At 44.1% G+C, this 15,615-nt stretch overlaps 1 protein-coding gene across 3 annotated transcripts in view; it reads left to right on the top strand.

Moving 5' to 3' along the window:
* The first annotated feature begins 466 nt into the window (after positions 1 to 466).
* The window catches only part of bcl11aa (BCL11 transcription factor A a), a 53,296-nt gene continuing 38,147 nt past the window's right edge, over positions 467 to 15,615 (top strand). For 2 of the 3 annotated variants that reach the window (XM_083923300.1, XM_083923298.1), the window contains exons 1-2: positions 467 to 699; positions 4,727 to 5,179. In XM_083923300.1, coding sequence (XP_083779426.1) covers positions 645 to 699; positions 4,727 to 5,179 — 508 coding nt within the window. In that variant the 5' untranslated portion in view covers positions 467 to 644. The remainder of the gene's footprint in view (positions 700 to 4,726; positions 5,180 to 15,615) is intronic. The other variant, XM_083923299.1, reaches the window with a different exon arrangement.

Raw genomic sequence — 15,615 nt, 5'->3', positions numbered from 1 at the left:
TCCTCCCTCCCTCTAAGAGCCTCTTGTCCGGCCCCCCTGATCTCTGTGTCCATTGGCTTCCACTGGGTCTATTTCTCATGTCCAGCCCCCCTCCCTCACCCCCCCCCCTCCTCTCTCTCTAATGACCGTCCATTGGTGTTGTTATTGCGCGTCCCGGTCCGTCCCTCCTCCCACTCCCACTCCCACCCGGGTGCCTCGGCCCTGCCCATGTTTTTGTATGTCGGGTGTCCGTCCATCGCCTGACGTTCAAGTTCGCCGGGAACGTCACGTCCGTGCACTTGAACTTGCACAGCTCAGGGGGGGTGGGGGTGGGGGGTGGTGAGGGGAGGGTTGGCGGGGGGAGGAGGGGGGGGGGGCTTTTGCCATTTTTTCCATCTCTCTCCCCTTCTCTCTCTCTCCATCTACCTCTCTCTCACTCTCTCTCTTTTTTCTCTGCTCTCCTTTCTCAAAAAAGCCATGACGGCGATCCCGCGATCCATCTTCGCCTCCGCGCCATCTTTGTATTATTTCTAATTTATTTTTTATTTTTTCTCCTTGTGGATGTCAAAGGCGTTGGATGAAGATATTCTTTGCCCCACCGGAGTCTCCTCTCTAACCCCGGCTCTCCCCGATGTGATCCGCGCTGAACGCCGCCGCCAGCCACCATGTCTCGCCGCAAGCAAGGCAAACCCCAGCACTTAAGCAAACGGGATTTTTCGCGTAAGTAGATGCAAAAAGACAGAAAATGTCACTTCTGACTCCCTTTCATTTCATTCAGCAAAGAGGGGGTGGTGGGAAAGGCAGCAAAGCAGGAGCTTGTGGACACCGGACGGACCGCTCGGACCCGCGGTCAACTGGACTTAACAGTGTGGAGAGAAAGTGCGACAGCTCCGTGCGTAAAAGCCGCTCAGAGATGCCAAAAGCTCTAAAGAGAGAGAAAAAGTTTTGTGTGTAGATATACACCGGTTACTGCTTCTCTCATACACGGTAAGAATGTGCATTCATAGGCTGTTAGATGCACTCGCTGTGGCTCCGGTGCCCCCACGGTCGCTCCGGTCACTGGAAACGCGCAGGGCTCCCGGTAAGCAGAGCGCGTCCTCTCCGCGGAGCTTCGTGGAGAAATAACCCCCCGGAATATCGCTGTCTGATAGCTCTACGGGCAGGTTTTTCATCTGATCTCTCTCTCGTTCTATTTTTGGATTATTTTCAGGGGGAAAAAACTTGGAGGTGGATTTTTGGATCGAGAGGAAAAATCTCGTGTCCGACTGTTTACAACTGCCTCCCTCTATCAGCAGCCCCGCACTACAGACAACACAAATCGATTTATTTTTACACACTTATAAATCCTAATGGCTCTTATGTAAAGGCTGTTTAATGATGTTTCGTTTAGACGAGGAGCTTCTTTCTTTCTTTCTTTCTTTCTAAAAACAGACAGCAGAGTTAGAGACAAGAACCAGCAACAGGATAACATGCAGCACATTTAGTACTATCGCCTTTTTTGATATTTGTCTTATCAAGTCGAATTTGGACCAAGAAAAAAAATATCTAACTTAGGATTCTAAAGCTTCGTGTACAGTTAAGGTAAGACCTAAATATTGGTGTGTTGCAGCTGCAGCTTGTGAGGAAAAGCGATCAAATTCCAACAATGTTTAGTTGAAACGACGGTATCAGCCTTTACGCACGGCGTTTATTCACAACCGACGCTTCATTACTTCACCTTTATTAAACATATAAGTGTGTGACGAGTGAGCAGATACGTCTGTTTGGAAACTGCGGAGCAAAGTGGCTCTTATCGCCGCACCATGTGCCGCACTGTACGCAGCCTCGCAATATTTTAGCGGCGCTCTAAGTGGCTCTTTAAAACATAAACCATGAAGATATTTGGGCATCTTTAGGCATCAGTGCCTGATTATGTTTCGGAATTTCGGTATGTTGACTGGCTGTCTGTGTTTGGTTACGAGATAGCGTATGTATCTTAGTCTCTGTGTGTGTGTGTGTGTGTTTGTGTGTGTTTGTGTGTGGCCCAGGGTGGGTGACAGCGCAGTCACCATGGCCATGTGCCGTCGCTAGGAGGCAGAGCGCGATCAGAAAATCCAGCCCCGAACTTCAACCTGATCAGTTTCATGCCACCCCTATGTACACGGGCTACTATTTGGCGATCTCTTTAGAATAAAGGGAGAGTATACAAGACATGGGGAGGGAGGACCCCCCACCCCCCCCAAAAAAAAAAACCCCACCCGTCTCCAAATCTGCAATTCCTCTTCATCACCTCAAACCCACCTTCTCTCCCTGTATCTCCTTATTTGCGCATCACATTTTTACATACATGCGGGCTGCAAACAGCATAAGCAGCTCCACTGTAATATGCGTGCACACCTCGACTTTTACCCCCTTAAAGCTTACAGAACACACACACACACACACACACACACACACACACACACACACACACACACACACACCACACACACACACACACACACACACACACACACACACACACACACACACACACACACACACACACACACATTTCATTTAGTTTACACATTCACATTTCTTACACATAGAACACAGCATCTGGCCTGTCCCTCTCAAGCAAACAAGCATCTGTGATTATGTCTCGTTTATTTTTTCTCTCTCTCTCTCTATATATATATATATATATTTATTTTTTACAAATATATATATATATTTATTAGATTATTTAGCAAATGCTGCATTTCCTAGTGTTTGCTTTGTAACAGCATGATCAGGCTGAATTTAAGTAGTCAATTGTAGACTTTTGAGTGTGTTTTCCACTGTTTAAACTCTCCATTTCATCCTCCAGATTAAATTACATTATCAGTTTTTTCAATATCTTTGCCAAAATGGAAATCTATTTAAAAGTGTTCATTTAGAGAGCCAGTCTTCCCAAAGTTAAGTTTTCTTGTAAGTGATTTATAGATTTATCAGACAGGTGGAAATTTTAACCAAAAAAAGATTTATACTTGAGGGAACATTTAAACCTTCATTTATTTTTTTGTTGTTGTTATTTTTCTCTTTACTGAAATATGATTGAATGTTTTGATATTTTCTGACACATTATCCTCCTTTTTGCTTCTCTTTGCACTGCTTTAAAAACACATACAAATTAGTGATTAAGACCTGATCTGTATTTTATTTTTTAGAATCATATTTAGGTCTCTTACCCTCCCTGCTCATGCTCCATTAAATGTAACACATTTTTTTTCTCCAAATCCTCGGATATCCACTCTTGAGTTCACCTTTAGAGGTGAGGGGCTTATGCAGCTTTCATTTGATTTTGGTTGTTGTTTTGTTTTAGAAGAATGGGGAGAAGGAGAAGGAGGAGGATGGGGGGGGGGGGGTGTTGATAAGGTATGGGGGGTGGAGGTGGTGGTGTTGGTGCAAGCTAGGAATGTATCATGTTATCTCCATGTCCCCGTTTGCGCACAGATGTCGTGCAGGATTGCGTCGTTCAAATGATATTTCCTTGAGGGGATGTAGTCCATTCAGACCCTATCTCTCCCTCTCTTTTGCTCTCCTTCTCTCTCTCAAACACACACACTTTTGCACCCCCCCCCCCCCCCCACACACACACACACACACACTCTGTAACACAGGAACCCTATCCCTTTTATCAGACAAAATCTGTCCCAATCACCCAGACAGTGAAAATTAAAATCTATTTTTTGATTCTCAGTGGTTTTAAGTTCATTAAAATGTGAAATTGGCGGCTGAGTAAAGAAGGTCAACATGCATTAGGCGGCTAGCGCAGAGTCAGACTCGTCACCTTGGACTGGAAGATTTCCTTTAAAAGAGGGACGGTGAATTATGTTCTCCCGTTTTGCTTCTCTAATTCAGCGGGCTGCTCTGTTCACACTCCTCTCCCTCCACTGCAGGCAGGATGGTTGGAGCTTGACAAAAGGCTTCTTAAAAAAGTAGTCAGGAGTTAATCCGGCCTCGGAGGGCTGAGGAATGGGGTTGAACGGCTCATTTTGGGGTGATTTCCTGTTGTACAAGCGGCTGCTATCTAAGAACTATAAGTCAGGCACATGTAATCGAGGCCGAGGGAAGAGTTTTCCCTCTCACAGACACACACACTCTCTGTGCCGCTTCCCTTCCCTTCTCTTTCCCCGGCACATTATGTTGGACATGTTTGTGACAGTTTTCCCTTCTGCTGATTACAGGATCAAAACCTGTACAAACAAGGTTAGGCAGGTCAAACTCATCCACATATTTAGTTTTTTTTGGTGAATGCTGTGTTTAACTATCATTTTCTAAGCTTCCCCTGTCATTGGCTATGAAATTGTTATCTTTTAGGAATCTGATTGGAGCTTTGCAGCTATTCAGGATATTCTTTCCCACCATTTATTCTTATGATGTGTGATTCAGATCAGCTTGCGTTGTAATCATTTCCCCTGCATTACATGCATTTCTTTCATTACAAGGCACAATTTCTCACCCCCTTATTGTGTGCACCACATGCCAGGGTTGTGCTTAGCTTTGACTCTTTAACTGTGATCCTCTATGTGACAGACAGAAAAATGTTTTGTCCTCCTTTCTCTTGTCATTTATTCCCACAAATAAGTGCATCAATGGGTTTAAATTACAAGAGACAAAAGAAAATATAAACATGTCTTTTTGCTGAGAGTAAGCATCACCTTCTAATCTCCTCTTCTTTCCACCCACCCCCCTCTTCTTCTCCCTCTTCCTCTGCACTGGTTCCCCCACTCTGCCTCGCCAGCAGCCGAACCCCTCTCCACGGCCGTTGTCTCGTCGGAGGAGCTGTCGGAACGCTGCTCTGAGCACTCAGAGGAGAGCGGCAGCCTCAACGGGCACCACCCGGGCTCCAATGTGGGGCGGTTAGCCCGGCTGAATCATGACGCTCACCCCTCTCTGGAGCAGGACCTGCTGACCTGCGGCCAGTGCCAAGCCACCTTCCCCCTGGCGGACATCCTGCTCTTCATCGAGCACAAGAGAAAGAGATGCCATGGGCCGCCCTGCCTGACTGGGGGCCGGGGGCTGGACAAGCCGCCCTCACCCTCCCCGGGCCTGGCCCTCACCCCATCGCCTGCATTTGGCCCCCTGCGCAGTCGGAGGCCCGTGGAAGTGGGCGTCCAGGCCACACTGGCAGATGATGATGAGGATCGCTTCTCATTGCCCCGGGGGATTTGCCCCAAACAGGAGCCCCTACCAGGTAACCAGACCTGCTTCCACACCCACCAACATACATCACTTTTATCTGGATTTGACCACAGCTGCAAGCGGTGCTCAAATTAAGAGCAGGTTTACTGAGGCAGTGGCTGCCAAGTGTGTACGTAGAGGATGGGATTATGCCTGTGTGTCGGCTGTTGTGTGAATGACATTGAAAGAATATTCACAAATAGACAATAAGCAGTCCTCTAAACAGTTTCTGAAGTCAGAAGCAGCTTTGAACTTCCACATTCTACTCTTCTCATTGGTACATTGTCATTTTGGGTGTGTGTGTTGCCCTGAATGGGTTTATATTTGCGGTGTGTGTTTTCTGCAACGTCAGGTTTAGTTTCGTCGACGCATTGTGGGTGTGTTGTGGTACGGCAAGCCAGCATAGTCTAGCCTACATGTTTCCCATGATCTCCATCCAAACCTTGTTGAGGCTATAGTGAGAGCGCAAGGTTTTTAGGGGAGACACAAACACACATGCCAATCCTTGTTAAGGTGAGAAATCTGATTGGCTGAGACTAGTTTGTGAAATGGGATGAGGTGGATGGGTGGGGTGACTGTTGTCAGACAAACAACAACAGAGGGGGCGTCACAGGTGGGGAGGAAACCCGAGAGAATACGCCTCTGTTCTGTTTTTTTACAGCTGCCACAAAAGCAAGAACACACACTGGTTTGATTTAGGATGGCTTTCTCTCTCCGTGTGTGTGTGTGTGTGTGTGTGTGTGTGTGTTTGTATGTGAATAGTCTTCTGTCTTTACCGACTAGTGTAAAGGGAAGTGTGTATGTTTATGTGTGTGAGAGACAGAGACATAGTGGATGTAATAATCAACCCCAGTGTGACCAACTGTCCTCTCATGATGCAGAAAGTGTGTGTCAGTGAATGTGTGTTTTCCCAGATTACCCAGTTTGGCCATGGTGATCAAATCCCAGAAGCCAATAGCAAAGAGACACGGGTGACCTTGACTTTGTGGTAACACTGGTCAGTGTGTTTGTACACTTGAGACCATTGTTTAAGTGTGTGTGTGTGTGTGTGTGTGTGTGTGTGTGTGTGTGTGTGTGTGTGTGTGTGTGTGTGGGCAGATGGAGTATCAGTTGCTGAACTGGATGTTGGGAAAACTGTGTGTTTCTGGGGAGTAACTGTCGCCTCTTTCTGGGATTGGGTGCGCAGAATGTGTGTTCTTGCATAACGTGTGTGTGTCAGTTTGTGTGTGTGTGTGTGTGTGTGTGTGTATGTGTGTGTGTGTGTGTGTGTGTGTGTCCCTCTCATGTGGCCCAAGCAGATGTGTCCTGCTCTCAGTGTGGTTTCCCCCCTCTCACTGCCACATCTTACCCGACTAAATGCAGCCCAGCTCTCCATCTCTTTCATTCTTTTCCCTTTTCTCCGAGTTTACCTCCACACCAAAGTCCGTAGGTAAAACGCATGATATTTCCTCCAGTTTCATCTCTCCTCTTCCCTTCAGTCCACTTTTTCCCAGTACAAGAATGCAATAAGAGGCGAGCGGAGAGAGGGAAAAGCCAGTTTTAGTTTTTCTCTTAGAGGGAAAGTCGTTTATTCAAAGCGTCTTAACACCACTAATTATTTGTTGCAGTGCCATTTTTTTTCTTCCTTGTGCATTTTAATTAGCAGTAGTTTTTAGTGGCGGGCTGCCTGTACTAAATTAGCCGTTACAGGGGGTGGGGGGTGGGGTGGGGGGGTGGGGATGCAGAACAGCGGAAACACACTAGCAAAATACACACTTTATCACTTTGCTCGTTGAATGCGGCTCAGGAATCCTAAATGTTGCAGTTTGTTTTCCATTTCGGAGTCAGTAGTGGCTTGAGGAAATAAGCTCAATAAACTGGGTGGTCGTTTTTCATAACCGATCTCAGTTTTCACAATTGTTTTACACTTATAGGAAGAGGAAAAGGAGATGAGAAGATGCCTTTGACCTTTAACCTTTGGTCTTTGGCAGTCGGAGACAAATCTATCTACTATTTGTCAGCTGGAAGGAATTATTGCAACACTTTTTCTTTTTCTTGTGTCTCTACAGGGACTATACATTTCAACACCCACTCCCACACACACACACACACACCCACACACACACACACACACACACACACACACACACACACACACACACACACACACACACACACACACACACACACACACACACACACACACACACACACAGACACTCACCAGTTAAACTAGGTTATTAGAGCGATTTACATCATAATACAGGCGTCTGGTTGCTTCAATAGCGTTGTGTGTGGGAACGTCTTGGTAGGAACAGCTGTACACTCAGACAGGAGAAGAAAACAGCACAGCAGCGTTATATATCTTGTCCGATGTTGACGTCAAGCTGAACAGCAGACAGGCCGAGCGTTATTAAATGTTTGCCTTTTGGAATTTTAAACCGAGAAGGGAAAAAAAGTCAGCTTTAAAAATATCCATCTGCACCATTTTATTTACATCCATCCTCTTTAATCACTGCTTTTTTTGGACGACCCTTCTCTCAGCCACTGGATTCACACCAGCACAGACATCACCTCACATGCTGGATTTACGCAACACATCCATTCTGATAGCTGATAATTAAAGCCAGCATTTTCCTTCCCGACCCCAGCTTTCATCCTAATTGACCCCAAACTGTCACGGTGAAGTAAATATGTGAAAGGCAGAGGGAAAAAAAAATCTGCAGGAATTTCAGCGAGCGATTACAGCAGTCCAAAAGCATTCTTAATGACAAAAAAAGGAGGCGAGGGAAGAATGCGCGTGTGTTTCTTATTTGTAAATGCTGGCTTGGCGTTCCACTGTGTCTCGTAGGTTTCCTTACAGTATGTGAGGCCTCTGCTCAAGCCAGTCAGAAATCCGAATGACCAGAATAACAAGAAATTAATGCCAGATTTAGAAAAAGCACAATTTCATCCCCCCCCCCCTTTTTTTTGTACCCCTGAGATTTGCCACCAAGGCTGGTGATCAACATCAATATCCGAAATTGAATTTAGCATCAATCTGTCGGGATTTTAATCAGTAAAATAATTTTCAATTACTCTTCTTGTCTTCTGACAATATTTTTCATTGCACATTGTGGGAAACCCGACACCCTTTATCGCTGCAGCTTGCCCCCCCCCCCCCCCCCCCTTGCATCTGCCTATGTAATGTGATGGCTGTATGTCTGCTTGTTGTAAAATGTGTATCAGTGTTTGTGGTCAGAGTGCTACAGAGCTCCTCTGGCTGCTGCGAGGCTCAGAGGAACACAAAGCGTCAGACTTGTGCCGGAACGCTGCTATTTACATATCAAACAGCTCCGACCAAGGAGAGCCGAGACATTACCTGTGCGTGTGTGTGTTTTTGTGTGTGTGTGTGTGTGTGTGTGTGTGTGTGTGTGTGAGCGAGAGAGCACTGTACAGGCAAAATGCCGATCAGTGATGCAAAAAAGCAGCATACCCGCCCACCCACACCACGCACCAACTCTCTCTCTCTCTCTCTCTCTCTCTCCCTCTCTCTCTCTCTCTCTCTCTCTCTCTCTTTCTCTCACACACACTCTCACACACACACACACACACACACACACACACACACACACACACACACACACACACACACACACACATGGTTTGCTCTCTCCTTTGCCCATTTATTCTATTAATCCCTGACTGAGATGAAAATTCTGATTATAATCCCTGAGGCGCCCCTCATTCAGAAACAGCATCACTAATGTCTCAAAAGAGAGGGGTTAGCGTGTGTGTGTGTGTGTGTGGGTGTGTGTGTGTGTGTGTACATTTATGTGAGTGGATGGTCGTATCTCTCTCTCTTTCTCTCCCTCTCTCGCTTTTTATTTTAACCCAAAGTGGTTGTGATTGAAAAAGTAAAAAAAAAAGTAAATTAAGAATTAATTCTTTGTGGATTATTTCTACAGTAAATACAATTTCTGCTGTCCAGTTTGCCAATTGATTTCCCACAATTAGCATCAAGGATTTAATCCTTTCCTCCGTGTAGAATCACTCCTAATATGTGTGTTAATATGCTGGAATTGATATGTGGCCAGCACAAGGAATTATTCATCTTATTGACCACTGATATTTTTTTTAGCAATATTGGCTGATAAACTGTATTAGCCTAGCAATATTAGCTCATTAACAGAGATGTTATCAATGCTCGTGCATGGTGATAAATCAGAATGTCTAATGTGATGTCGCCGCCGAATATCTGGTTGTCAGTCCTTCATTATGGTGTACCCACTGAAGAGTCATGCTGGCTTGAAGCCTCGTAACACGAGCATTGTCAGTCTATGATCTAGTGATTAGCAATTAGCTTATCATCACTGGCTAATGCTACCCACCTCAATACACATTAGTGCATTTTTAACACCCATTCATTGTCTGGCTCGGTGTCAGATCTCTCTCTATCTCATGTCTATTCTCTCCCTCCTCTTCTTTTTTTAATTTTCTCTTTTGGCTCATGGATCTGTCTCTCTGCAACATTAGCAGTCAATGCAAATCCGGGACAGCCAATTGATACTGAATCAATTACAGTATGTTATGTGTGTGTGTGTTTGTGTGTGTGTGTGTGTGTGTGTGTGTGTGTGTGTGTGTGTGTGTGTGTGTGTGTGTGTGTGTGTGTGTGTGTGTGTGTGTGTGTGTGTTGCATGCTGTAGCACATCCCGGCAAGTCTACCAAGAGATTTCACACACTGGCTGCCATTACTAATCTATTGTTGCTCTGTCTTTCTTTCTCAACGTAAGATTTTATTTAGTGGACTCAAGTGCAGCGTTTGAACTTCAGCATTTCTCTCTCAGTGCAGCGAGAATCCGACTGTGTCGGCATTTTGAATGAGCTTACTGCATGTAAACATGTTTGTGTGTGCAGAGAACATCAGTAGCAGGATAATACATACAGCAGGCTGCCGGAATGACTGGAAAAGCTAATAATGTGCCACTGAGGCCAACAGGCTGCACTGCGTTTCACATTCAGCACTCAGAAAAACTCCATAAACGGCGTATTGACTGAAGTGAACTGTTGATTATTGTCTTGCTGTATATGTGTGGGTGTGTGTTTGCAGACCGTGTCTGCAATCCAGACGGAAACAAAAAACTTGGAATTCACTGCTGACAAATTTTGGACGTAGTAATAAAACAAGGAGTGAAAAGAAGTGCTTTGTACTGCTCAAAATAGAATATGGAGCACTTCACGTGAATTTCAAGTTGTTTTCTCGAGCCTGAGCCTGGAGAGTCCAGACCTGTGAGCCTGTTGATTTATCCTTTATCCTGTTTGGTAATGCACACAGCACACACACACACACGCACACACACACACACACACACACACACACACACACACACACACACACACACACACACACACACACACACACACACACACACACACACACGCACACATTCAGACACACCCATATTTTGTTACATAAGATAGTATTAGGGCAGCCGCACTGAATTAGTCTAAGTCTGCCTTTGTCCTGGCTCTTTATTTAAAGGGATACTCCAGCAATTTAAAATTGCACTTTTACAAAGTTGGGGGACTCATGAGAGACAGGTGATAAAAGGAACTGTCAGTTATAGTTGTAGTTATAGTCATGAGTATGGGTCAAGCTCCACAAATGATAGATCCTACATTTCCCATAATGCAACTATTTTTTAGGACTCACCCAGCCCTCCTCCCTACGCTCCTAAACTACGTCACCTGACTTCTTTCTTTGCTCCTGGTCTAATTTTCACAGCAATAAACAAGTGGATAACATACAAATTACAGCGCTTTTCATAGGTATATGTTCAAACAGAGGACAGCTTGTTCTGTTATCAATGTCCAGGCCTACAATGACATAACCCTGATGACATCACAAAGACATCATCAGGGTTTCCATTCACAGAAGACAACTGTTTCCTCATACTAACCGAGACAAATCTGTCTGTGTAGAATCTGTTAATGTACCCGTTAATTGACTGGGTTAACCCAGCACCTGCTAAAGTACCTTTGAGCAAGGCAATTGACTCCTACTACTTCTCCAAATGTGACCTTTGCCTTGTGGAGTGGGGAAGAGCAGAGACAAGAGCGTTACCCTGTGGTGATCAATAGACTGTGTCATTATTATTATATTAGCGGTTGGAAGATGGAAGAGTTGAACTTTTTTTTTCTACAATGCAAATTAGATTAACGATTATCATTATTTAATGGTGAAAGATGTTACAACAGTAGCTGGGGCCTTTTCCTCAGACGAGTTGTCTGGATGCACAGGAAGTGATGCATTCTGCATGTTGCGGCGGGTATAGAATAAATAGATGAGGAGCATGAATAGCAATCACTGCCACCGCGACTGAACAGACAACAACAACATCAAAGGGTATAAAAATCCAAGAGAAAGACGTCATGCTGCCCACGCACTTTGATTGACAGCTGATCCCTGGGAAGCTGGGCGCAGACGTGCCGCAGCGACAATGACCAAAGATGGAGACCGATCTGTCGAAAGCAAAACGATCTCCCAGATTATCGCGGTCAGTGAACCGTTTTTTAAAACAATGACAACGGCAGAGAACAATAAAACATAAAAAGGTCCAGTGTTATTTCCCAGCTTGCAGTGCTGGCAGCGGTGACAGTGTGTCAGGGACGTGCGTGACGTCAAGCGGGCCGCCGTTACGCGCTCCGTGATGAAGGATTGTTTATTGATCTGGCTCTTCGTGTTTATGCGAGCGATTCGACATCCACGCTATATCCACTCCTCCGTGGTAAGAGGGAAAGCTGCTGTTTTTGGCTCACTTGCTGCTCGCTCTGTGTGCGTGTGTTTATTCCTGTGCACTCATAGACACACACACACACACACACACACACACACACACACACTGTGCTTGGTCTGCTCAGGGGGTGCACATGTAACTCAGCTCTCTTATTATGTTGAAGGCAGTTGAAGGCCTGTTCATAAAACTGTTTATACACTACAAAGCTTATTTATATAGGCCACTGGATTACAGACTGGCTCTACACACACACACACACACACACACACACACACACACACACACACACACACACACAAACACACACACACATACACACACACACACACACACACACACACACACATACATATTCAGATCTCACTGGCCAGATATGTGTTCATTTGTGCTTCTCTTTGTATGTACCTGTCATTACTTGTACAGCGTGCATGTGTATTTGTGTGTGTGTGTGTGTGTGTGTGTGTGTGTGTGTGTGTGTGTGTGTGTGTGTGTGTGTGTGTGTGTGTGTGTGTCTGTATGAGAGAGAGAGCTGGCAGTGTGGATGCAGGACATCCTCTGGTAAAGTTTAACAGGGCTGAGCTGGCAATACGTGTGTGGCCAGTGTGTGTGTGTGCGCACACATGTGTGTGGAAAGGCCTGGCTCCTTGCTTTGGTTTCATGTTCCCCATTTGGCCGAACTACTACTACAACTTCAGAATAGCAGCACACACACACGCACGCGCATGCACACATACACACACACACACACACGCACACACACACACACACACACACACACACATACATAATTATGCAGTGTGTGTGTTATACAGTAGTAGAGCACATATAATGCCTGCACAGCAACATATGAGTGGGTCTAATCTTTTATTTTGGCCTTGTGAGCGTCAGCCTGCTTCTTTCTCTCACTCCCACCACTTTTTCCACTTTACATCCTTCTTCTCAGCAAATCAGCGGCGTTTTTAGTGCCAAACAAAGTGCTCCTCAGAACAGGATAACATATGTAATTCTCCTGATCCCAGGCAGCATGTTTTTTTCGACATTTGTTCATTTTTTTTTTTTTTTTTTAACAACTCAGTGCAAACGTGCAGGACAAGACAACCATTTAACAATGTGACCGTCTCACTGCTCCACCAGCTCAGTCATTTATAGTGACAATGTGATTGTTTTAAACAAGTAAGTTGCTTTTCAGGAAGAAACTACATGTCTCCAAATCTGATAAATTTTTCAGATACAAAATGAAGGAGTTAATGTTCCAGAGAGGAATCAATAAGTGGATTGACAGATGTGGGACTAATGAAGAATTTGCTGCTTTTTTATCAGTTTCAGCTGAATACGTTTGGATTTTAGACCGTGGGTCAGAGGTGAAGACATCACATCGGGCTCTGAGAAATTGCAATGGTGATTTGTCATCATTTCACACATGTTATGACGAAAGTAGTAACAGATTTGTCAAAATAATAACAGATTCATCAATAAAGGGGGTGAGAACCAGAGGTGTGTTAGTAAAATTTTGGATGAAAATTAGTTACATATCAAAATAAAAGCTTGTGATGAGCTCTTTCTACTGCCAAAAGGGCACTAAACCAATCCAGAGTTATTAATCAAAACCCCAAACACCTGAACACAGTGAATTATTTCGGTGTAAATGCACAGAAGAAGAGCATAAGTGCACTTAAAAAATAAATAAATAGAAAAATATATATTTTTATATATTTTAGTTTTAATATTAAAGATTGAATTTAACAAAAGAAAAAGTCAGGATAACATATGGTCATTGTTTGTCTTGGCTGCCCTGTAAAGTTGTCACTTACGCCCACGTGGTACTTCAAAATAAAATATAGTGGATTGTCTCAAAGATGCTTTGTCACAAAACAGAAAACAGTTATTCCTACCTGATGAAAGGTAACATTTTGGACTAGCATGGTTATCTTTGAAAAGCAGTTTACATGTTTCATTTTTCATTTTTTTTTTTTTCGGTATATGGTTTGATGACAACTGGATTCAATTCAATTCAATTCAATTTTATTCACAGTGCCAAATCCTAACAGGTTAATCCACACACAAACACACATGTAGCCTCAAATGTACACCAGCGACAAGACAGATGTTGTACCACATTAGGTTTATGTTTTTATTTTTTCTCCTTACACCTGTAATACTTAAAAATCTACATTAAAAAGTCAGCTCAAATGAAAAGACTCAGCTCCATCTTATGATGACGCAAAAATTAGCTTTTTTCAAGTTAAACCACTTAATTACACTTGTTCATAACTCACATTTTAAGGAATATTACATTTGATAATGCTTAATAAAATCATACACAAACACACACACACACACACACACACACACACACACACACACATCCACACACAAACACACACACACACACACACACACACACACACACACACACACACACACACACACAAACACACACACACACCACATATGTATAAGGAACTCCCCCATCGCCACCAGCAGCAGCAGCAGCGCTGACTTTCCCGATCATTTGCGGGGGCTCATTTGAATTTTAAGCGCTACTTTAATCTTCAAAGCTCAAATAGCTTTATGAATATGCATGCAGTGGGCAGACTTTAGTTCATTACCTAGTTGTAAATTCTAATGACCATTAGGTCCTCACAGTAATTGCCAATTGTTTTGCATTTTTGATTGGCCTATTACCATGCACATTCGTGGTGCACATCAGCTACGCTTGTCAGAGCCGGCATGTCAAGGGGTGTTTGTGTGCATGTGTTTGTGTGTGTGTGTGTTTCTTGCCTGTGTTCTCTCATTTGTGCCTTGGGTGTGTGTGTGTTTTTTAGGCTAATATAAATGAAAGTTGCATTTTTTTTAATTGTGTGAAGATTGAGAGCCGAGCCGGAGATTGGACATATTTAATTTACATGATGTCTCGTCTGTTCCCTCATTACACTGCTTGTCTCTCACAAACACACATAAACACACACATACTCACACACACACAAAGTATACCCAATGCAAACCATCTGGCTCTCTCCTGTATGTGTCGGTCTTGACATGGTAAAATGATTTCTCAATGCCCATCTCTCTCTCTCTCTGTCAGCCTATTCATTTTTAGTGTCACCCCCACCAACCACCCCCACCCCCTCCCTTTCAGTTTCTCCTTGAACAAACAGATGTCAGATACCTCTCTTTTCTCTCTCCTAGTCCCTCCACGACTCTATCTGAGGCTGCCATTTTGGAGACAGTGATTCGTCTTCCTAAGCGAGTTTCTCTGTAAACATGGATGAAAACTGCAAAAAACAAAAAAAGACAGAAAGAAAGAGAATTCCATTGTTCTGTCCTCAGCAGAAAAATGCAGCTCTTTCTGTGTGTGTCACGCGGTTGTGCATACACACAAGAAAATAGGCACCTGTGTGTAAACCCTCACGTACACACACCTAATTCTTCCTTTGTACTCAAACAGAGGCCTTTTCTCAAAGTGTTTTTAGGGAGAGGAAGACAAAAGAAAAGAAAAAAAAGTAAATAAAATGAATCAATTTTCATCTAATAATGAGGCCGGACAATTAAGAAAATGAGAACAAAGATGGAAAAGCAGCAACAACAAACAAGAACAACTGGTGCACAGGCGCTAATCTTTCTGTTTTCTTCTCTGGTTCCCTTTGTTGCTTTTCCCTCACCCCCCACCCCCCCTTCTACACACAAACATATG

The sequence above is a fragment of the Echiichthys vipera genome (assembly GCF_963691815.1).
Source record: "Echiichthys vipera genome assembly, chromosome: 11".
Classification (NCBI taxonomy): domain Eukaryota; kingdom Metazoa; phylum Chordata; class Actinopteri; order Perciformes; family Trachinidae; genus Echiichthys; species Echiichthys vipera.
This window is presented reverse-complemented; position numbering and strand designations above follow the sequence as displayed.